General features: G+C 65.9%; 1 protein-coding gene across 6 annotated transcripts in view; it reads right to left on the bottom strand.

Annotated features, from left to right (window-relative positions):
• Positions 1 to 8,662, bottom strand: part of RXRA (retinoid X receptor alpha) — a 66,410-nt gene that overhangs the window by 25,573 nt on the left and 32,175 nt on the right. For all 6 annotated transcript variants that reach the window (XM_006165261.3, XM_027767029.1, XM_006165259.3 and 3 more), the window contains exons 3-5: positions 8,587 to 8,662; positions 4,132 to 4,282; positions 3,579 to 3,758 (exon numbers count right to left, since the gene is read on the bottom strand). In XM_006165261.3, the coding sequence (XP_006165323.1) occupies positions 3,579 to 3,758; positions 4,132 to 4,282; positions 8,587 to 8,662 (407 nt within the window). The remainder of the gene's footprint in view (positions 1 to 3,578; positions 3,759 to 4,131; positions 4,283 to 8,586) is intronic.

Raw genomic sequence — 8,662 nt, 5'->3', positions numbered from 1 at the left:
CCCGGGGGCGGGCGCGGCCCTGCCCCTGCCAGTGGCTGCCCCGGCAAGGCTCTCCTTACAGCAGGGGCTGAGGGAAGGCCAGCCCTGTGACCCAGTGGTGCTGCAACTGGGTTCAAATCCCTGGCCCAGGCCCCCGAAACACATCAGGCACGCACACAGGTGCCTAAGACACGCAGGGCTGGAGGAAGAGCGCTGTGGCGTGGCCAGCCCCCACACACACACGGGCCCGGGCATGAGTGAGAGGAAGGAGGGAAGGAACAGGGGTGCCCGCTGTGTGCCCCCCTCCATGCCCAACCTTGCAACGCCTTGGGATAGGGTGCAGGAAGGAAATGAGGAGCAGGCAGGAAGCAGAGAGCAGGCGGCTCTCTCCAGGCCGGGCAGCAACACCAGGCGGGAGCCAGCCCCACGGGCCGAGCGCCCGTCAGCACACCTGCAGGCCCCCGAGCCCTGAGCCTTCTCCAGCAAACAGGCCTGGGCTCAGCCTGGCAGAGGGCCAAGCCCGCCACGGCATTCCCACCAGCTGTGCCCACCCCCGGCCCGGGAATGCTGCCCGACGAGTCCGCGTGGTGGTGTGCACCCCACTGCCGCTCAAGCTGAGGTGCTACCAGCCTGCAGCATCCCTCTGTAGCCTGGGCAGGCGAGGACCCTGTCTGTGCTTGAGCCAGAGGGCCCCCACGGAGGAGCTATGCCTCAGGAAGACTGGGACCCCCAGGGCTCACCGGCCCCAGTGCCGCTTCCTCTCGCTACACTGAGGCCTGGCGCAAGTCTGCGTCCAGAGGGCAGTCACGAGCCCGAGGGGCTGTGTGGCTTCAGCTTAGTCAGTGGGGCCCGCTGGCCGCTGAGCTGCAGACAAGCACATACTGGGCTGGCCTGAGGGCCCACAGCTCACCACCTGCAGGCTCTGGCCCGAGGCTGTTCCCAGCTGACACACTGGGCCCCAAGTCCCTGGGGTGCTCTGGCTGCCCGGACTCACAAAGTCAACAGCCCGCACGCTGCTGCCAGGGAACCCTCCTCGCAGTGGCGTGCGGCAAGAGCTGAGTGGAGAGGAGCCCTGGGCCACAGTGCTGGGCCAGGCTGGAGGGCACTGCCCGGCCCCCAGTGCTGGCAGTAGGGCAGGTCTGTGGTGTGTCAGGACACACCATGGTTCATAACCCAGCTGCAGGCAAAGGAGAGGTGGGTCCCCTAGCAAGACCGGCACCCCATAAGTCGGGTCCCCAGAGCCATGCTGTGAATGGTAGGCCTCAAGTGCCCGACTGCCCATCAGGCCTACGTAGGGGCCCGGGCAACACGGGCGCCTGCAGGAGCGAGGAGACTGGGGTACAGCCCAGCACCACCCTGTGTAGGCCGCAACCTCCCCAGCACCCTCATGCCCCATCTCCATCTGAGGTGCAGACAGCACTGGCGCATGCGGGGGAAGCCAGCTTGCGTGTAAGGAGTGGCAGGGTGGCGCTCTGAGGGAGGGGTCAGACAGGGACAGGGACAGGCCACCATGGGGGTCTAGACATGTAGTCAGTGACACTGCACTGGGCAGACAGGTGCTGGGGTGATGGGATAGTCGGCACTAGCCGTAAGGTCCCGGGGCCCCAAGGACAGCTGCTCTCTGGACCCCAGACCCGTTATCCCTTCCACACACAAGGCGTGCCGACGGCCTGGGTGCTCACGGGCTCCGTTCACCTGGCCTGACGCTGCTCCTTCCTCAGGGTTGGCCTGGATCACCTGACTCCCCAAGCCCTGCCTGGTGCACAAGGCTGGGCTAGGAGCTGCCTCCGGGCTCCCGCGTGCACGAGCTTCCACTGGACCAGCACTGGCTGCACCTACACCTACTGACCAGCTGCTGGGCGGTGAGCTCACGGCTGTCCACCCGCGCCCAGCATGGTGCTCAGTAAAGGCAGCAGGGAGTTCTGAGTGAATGACCATGGGCGCTGACCCAAGAGCACCCTGGGCCGTGGCTGCTCCTCCCAAGGCCAGGTCTTGTGCCGTCCACCTCGGGCTGGGCAAGGCTCCACAGGTCGCACACACGGTACACTGCTTACCAGTCCCTGCCCCTTGTCCAGGCTTCCATCCTTCAGGGACCACACTGTACTCACCACCTCCACCAAGCCCTTCCTGACTACACCAGGCTCCCAGAGGAGCCAGGGTCTCCCTGGCTGGGTGCGTGCTCCCTCTACCTTGTCACTGGCAAAGACATAAGGTCTGGATGGGAGTCAGAGGCAGGGTGACCCTGGATGAGGTCACATGACCCTGGATGAGGCTTGGGCCTCTGGCCTCAGTTTTCCCAGCTGCACAGCAAGGGACAGGACTAAAGGAAGCCATGTTCTCTGACTCTCTGGTCTTCCGTGAAGTGTGCATCCCCGCCCAGGCCTGCAACGGCCCACGTCAGCCCTGAAGGCAGCCCAGTTCTGGGTCTGCACCCCTGCCCCGGGGCCCCCATGGCCACACTCCCCTCGTACAGCCTCAGGAGGGGACCCTGCAGGAGGGTGGGGCCCAGCCAGGGCTGAGGTTCCTCATTCAGAAACAGCGAGGCTGAGCGAGCTCACGTGCACACACGGGTGAGATGGGGAGGAGGGTGTAAACACCAAGCTGAGCCACGTGGGAAGGTTCGGGTTCGGAGGCAGAGACCCTGAGCATACCAGAGCAAGCCTGTCACCGTCAGGCTAGCTGAGGCCTGGACCCTGCAGGGTCTTTCTTAACGTAAGAGACAGACACGGAGGGACAGAGGAGCCTGACACCGGAGCACCACGATCGCCACGTGCCACATTCCCCATGGTGAGACGTCATGAGACCCACGCAGGCCCCGTGGAAGCCACAGGAACAGCTGTGGTGGGGAAGGGCGTGCAGGGATTCCTGCAGCAGAGGGCAGATGCGGCTCCTGACCCCAACAGCACCCTCAAGCACCCGAGGCCAGCACTGAGATTTGGCGAGGAAAACGTGCTGAAAACCACAGCCCCGGCCTCCACTCGCGACTCCAGAACTCGTCACACCTTTGCGGAAAATGGGGGTGCCGCGGGGAGGGAAGCTGAGGCCACGCACGGCAAAGGCTGGAAATCGCAGCCTCCACAGGGCCAAGCACTCGGGGTCTGGCTGGACAACCTGACAGTTCTCAGCGACCGCAGGGGTGTGGCCTTCCGTGACCCCTCCCCTCCACAAATCCTGTCAAGAAAACAGCCTCACACACCCAAGGTCGAAAAGGAGACCCAGATGTAGTCCTGCCACCCGAGGGCCCGGGCATCACCGGCTGGCCCTCGGGGAGCTGGAGTCGGCCGGGAGGAAGCAACGCCCAGGGCTATGGCATCGTCGTCCCGCAGGCTCAGAGGATGCCCCGACGGTGCCCACCTCAACACCGCCACACCAGGGGGCTTGCTGACCCTCCTGGACACGGGCCCCAGGAGCGGGCTCCGGAGTGCCAGCCTGGAGCAGGCCTCGAGCCGGGGCCGGTGCCACCCGTGGCAAGCAGCCCGTGGGGCAGTGAGCCTATCCTGAGGCCGCGGGGGCTGGGGTCTGCACTCGGGCCCTGTCACACAGGACGCAGGGAGGGAGGACGCGGGGCGGCGCCGTGGCCAGCCCGCCGGACGGCCTACCTTCCCGCTTCATGCCCATGGCCAGGCACTTCTGGTAGCGGCAGTACTGGCACCGGTTCCGCTGCCGCTTGTCGATCAGGCAGTCCTTGTTGTCGCGGCAGGTGTAGGTCAGGTCCTTGCGCACCGTCCGCTTGAAGAAGCCCTTGCAGCCCTCGCAGCTGTACACGCCGTAGTGCTTGCCTGTGGGCGGCAGCCATGACGGCCTGCGGTGGGCGGCGGGCCGGGCCTCGGGGCCCATCTGAGAAAGTGAGGCCTGGGCTCTACCCGCGGGGCTGGATCCCGCCGTGAGGGCCGGGCGCCGGCAAGGACGGGCCCCGTGCCCAGGCTGACTCGTCCATGAACAGTGGGCATCGGCGCCGCCCTCGGCCTGCAAAGCAGGGCCCCGAGGACAGGCGTGCCCGCTGGCCCCTTGCCGTTGTCGTCACCAAGACAGCTGCCTCCTCCCCCGGTGGCCCCTCACAAGGCAGTGCCCGGGCCCAGGCTCCCCCTACCCCTAGCTCTGCACGGCTGATCGGAAGGGGCTGGCCCGGCTCTCCATCCCCGGGCAGCCTACCTGAGGAGCGGTCCCCACAGATGGCACAGATGTGCTTGGTGAAGGACGCCATGTTTCCTGAGGGGTGGGCGGGGACCTTGAGGACGCCGTTGAGGCCCAGCGGGGGCTTGACGTCCTCGCTGCTGCTCACGGGGTTCATGGGCGAGCTGAGCTGAGGGAAGACAGTGAGCACTCAGCCCAGGCAGCCGAGGGCCGCACGCCAGCCCTCCCGGGTCGCACCCTGCGTTCCAGAGACTGAGGCAGGGGAGCTGCAGCAGGAGCGGTGGCAGGGGAGGCTGGGCCTCCCAGCCTGCTGCTAGAGCCGGCCCACTGTCCTCGGGGTGCTGGCTGGAGGTCTGGGCCCAGTTCCCTCCCCAGGCTGCCACCTCCATGCAGACTCCAGGCCTCCCAGGAACCTTGAGGCACCCTGGCCCCCACTCGAATGACTCTGCCACACCCCTGCCCATCATCCACCTTAATAAGGGCCCCCCATCACTGACCCCTCCCCAGGCCTGGCCTGCAGCAGGTGCTCCCTTGACAGGCATGCGCTCAGTGTCCCCCCGCCTGCAGGTGGGGACAGAGATGCAGTCAGCAGGGCTGGGGCGGGGGAGCCGGGGTCCCCAAAGCTACACTTGGTGTACACTGCATCGGCCAGGCCCAGCGAGCAGGGCAGAGTGGAGGGCTGCGGTCACGTAACAGAGGGGAGCAGACACCCGGGGCACCAGGGGACACAGACACTGTTGGCCTCTGCACAGCTGCCACCCCACCCGCCAGCCACTGCTGCAGCCACCAGGGCAGCGTGGGAAACTCACCGGTCACCCTGGCAACAGCGACCGCGTCGCAATGACACAGCAGTTTTGGCTCCCCTGCCTCCACCCCACTCTGCAGTCAGCGAGTCCGCGAAGGCCCAGGGCGCCTCCCACTGCTCCTGCTGCATCCCACCCGCCTGTTTGCAGCGGCAGAACCCAGGGTGGGTAGCCCGACCCCCACGTCTGCAAACCTTGGCAAAGGCGGGAAGTGGGCGATGCAGATGCCTCCAGCTGCCACACTGCCCCCAGAGCTCCTGCACGTGGGAGCCTCCCTCCTCCCTTCCCACAGTGCCCATGCCCCACCCCAGCTTTCTCATGGGACAGAGGGCTTGGTGCATGAAACTCGCCAAACGGAACTCACCCCAGAGCCTCCTTTTGCTCAAGAGCAGCCCCAGAGGACAGGGCTTGCCCAGATCCCTCAGCAAGAAAGAGGTCTGTTCCTTGGTCCCACTAAGCCCCAGCCTGCCCTGCCTATGCCGTGCCACTGGGGTCACTAGGACCGAAGCCCCACTACCCCCCAGCCCAGAGCTTGCTGGATGCGTGGGAGGGGAAACACAGACAGCCCTGATGGCCCTGAGGCCATGGGGGCAGAGGAGGCCGGCCTGCTCATCCCAAAGAGAACGAACAGCCAGGCCCCACCACCTCTGTTCTGCACCTCTGGGGGAGTTATCTGAGCAGACCCTAAGTCTCCCATCTGCAAACCGGGCAGTACTGCTGCCTTCCTGGGGCCAATGGACGGGTAACAGAGCATTCAACCCCTCTCGGGGCAGGGCTGCCATGTGGCTCTGCAGACTCGGATGTGGACAGGCCAAGGGCCCACAGTTGCCATGGGCAGGGGATCTCTTGGAGGAGAGCCCAGGGTTTTCAGACGAAGTGGGGTCCCAGGCACAGAGCTGTCCCGGCCAACGTGGGAAGGGGGCAATAGAAGGGGAAGAAGGGAACGGTAAGTCTCCCCGCGTGATGGCAGGCAGAGGACGTGGGAGCAGGGCCTGGCTGGCACGGTGCAGGCCTCTCCTGGGCTGTCCGCCTTCTCTCTGCAGGAGGCGGCCCGGGAGAGGAACTCGCCCGTTTCCTCTCTGTGCTCCCCCCTCCCCGGCAAGTCACCCGAGGTGGGGAAGGAGCCCCCTCCATCTCCCTGCCCCCAAGTGCAGCTCTTGGGCCTGGCTCCAGCCCTGGGTTAAGTGGAGACGGACGAGAGCTGCTCACAGTCCCACCGGAGAAGGGCTCCCAGGCAGGACGAGACAGGTGACCATGGTTCCTAGGGGCAGTGCTGTGGCCATGCTGGCTCCTGGGCCGGACGCCCATATTGGCCCACAGCCCAGGCCACCCTTGTGCTTCTCTGGGCTGAGCCGGGGACGGTGTTGTCCTTCCCAGCCCCAAGCTGACAGGCCTAGCCCTGCTCAGAGTTCCTGGAACACGGCACAGGCCTGGGCCTGGTCTGGCTCTGCGCACCCTCCCCAACGGCACACAAGTCTTCCAGGAGCCTGCAGATAGATGCCCACGTGGCCAGGGTGGGGTAGAGCCCAGCCTCCACCCCCACCCGTTTCCCCTTTCATGTCCACATTCACTTTGGTCCTGCCTCACCCAGGTCCTACCCCGTCTCCTGCCCATCCCTGCCCTACCCTTCCACACCCCCACACCCTTCCTTGCTCAGCGCCCCCCGCAACTTGAGGAAGACCCTCTACTCACAGTCAGAACTGGGGTAGGGGTTCACCCTGGCAGGAGCTGACTGTACCCCATCCCCTGTCCGTGGCAGCGAGAGCAAGCCCCATTCTGCACGCTGCCTTCCAGCTCTGCTCCAAACAGGAGCCTGGCATCAGCGCTGCCCAGTCCCAGCCCCACAAAGAACCCTGGGCTGGCCCGCACTCCCTCACGCACACAGCATGCCTGCGAGCCCTGGCAGGCCCCCGCGCCAGGCCGGCTGGATCCAGCACTGCGCTGGGGCAGCGCTCAGGAAGGGCTGTGTGCAGGAGTGGCCCACTGCACCGACCCCAGCCTGTGTCCACAGCCAGCCACGATGGCCAGGGGCTCTGGGGTGCAGCAGGGGACATCCTGAGTCCTGTCCTGGTTCAGGTGCTAACAGCTTAGGACTGGGTGGCTACATCCTAGCCCTCCCCGGCCCGAGGCATCCATGCCCCACTGCACAGTCACGTGGCTTAGACCCGTGAAGTTGTCGGCCCTCATGGCCACAGCTCCAGCAGGCAGCCGGGCTGGACGCCAGGCCCCCTGACAATTGCAGAAGTCAGACAGCCTTGCTGGCTCCCGCAACTCTGGCTCTGTGGTTGTGCTTTAGGGGCTAGGGGTGGGGCGCCCCATCTCCGAACTCCACCCACAGTCCCACGAAGAAGAGGAACCACAGGTTTCTAGGACAGATTGCTGAAAACCAGCAGCTAGACTCAGTCCCCGGGGAAGGAGGCTGTGATCTGGGGGACCTCAGGCCTGCTCAGGGGTCAGAGGCCACACGCAGGGTTCAGTGCCTATAAAACTAGCTGTAGGCCTGACGAGGGAGGCGGAGGTCTGCCCCCACCTCACCCCATCCGGCCCTCGTCAGCCTTGGGGCCTGGGCACCTGCTCTCTGGTGAATGACTTGAACCAGTACTGTGAGCTGGGGCCCATCATGTGCTCGGTGTGGAGAGCCCAGCCGAGACCCCACCACCACCACCACCATCCCCAGGGCAAAGGGCGTGGAGAGGGTAGGCCTAGAAAAGCCAGGGAGACCGAGGGTCTCCGGGAAAGCAGTCCAGAGGGTGAAGGCCGGCTCCAAACCCTCCAGACCTGACTCCCAGCCTCAGGGCGGGGGGTGAGTGGGTGCCCAGGAGGTGGGAGGCTCCTCTGGAGGAGGGGGTTACGGGACACATGGCTCTGGGCAGGTCCTAGTGGCTGTCATGTGCTGGAAGGTCTTTAGCTGCAGGAACATGTGCTGAGCCCACAGCGGAAAGCTTGGAGTGGGGCTGGGGATGGCGGTCAGGGAGAGCCCTTGCCCTTCTGGAAGGCCGCGAGCAGGGCAGTCTCAGCCCGACAGAAAGCCGCCAGGGCCTGCAAGAGTGGGGGCAACGGCTGGCCCACCCGCAGCTCCTGGTCCAGAGGTATGGACGGCATGGCACTTCTGACAAGCAGCCATCCCCAGGCAAGGAAGAGAGGGCCAGACACCAGACACAGGCTGACCAGGACACCACAGGCCAGGCAGAGGTGCAGCTGTGAGATGCCCAGGCTGCGGAGGCTGGGAGGCCGGGAGTCCGGCAGACAGCCAGCACCCGCAGGGCCATGCAAACGGAGGCCACAGGCACTGACTGGCACCACGGCTCCGGGCCTGAGGCCTGGCGTCCCTGGGGAAGGGTATTTCTGTACATGACAGTCCCACAGATCCAGGGGAGCAATAGACCAGTGGCCTGTGACCAGAAACCAGGAGGGAAAGCCCATGTGACCACGCGGTGGGACTAAGCCTGACAAAGGCAAGGCCCCAGCCCCCAGAGCTCCTTGGCCAGGTTCAGGGGCAGCCAGGCATGAGCACAGGCCCGGCTGAGGCTGCTCGCGGGGGCCAGCTGGCCTGACTTGGGGGAAGGCAGTACAGCACCACCCGGTCTGTGGAGGACGGACGCCCTGCGGGTGAGGCCCAGCCCACATAGGCCACTGGTCCCGCCTCGCACTGCCCCAGCCCTGCACTCACCTGCGGACTTGCAGTGCCGAAGCCCAGCGCGGGTGTGGGGGGCACCGACATGGAGTGGGGGCCCATGGGGGGGCTG

Source organism: Tupaia chinensis, unplaced genomic scaffold (genome assembly GCF_000334495.1).
Source record: "Tupaia chinensis unplaced genomic scaffold, TupChi_1.0 Scaffold143845_1, whole genome shotgun sequence".
Lineage (NCBI taxonomy): Eukaryota > Metazoa > Chordata > Mammalia > Scandentia > Tupaiidae > Tupaia > Tupaia belangeri.
The sequence above is the reverse complement of the archived record's forward strand: the minus strand, read 5'-3'. Positions and strand labels throughout refer to the sequence as shown.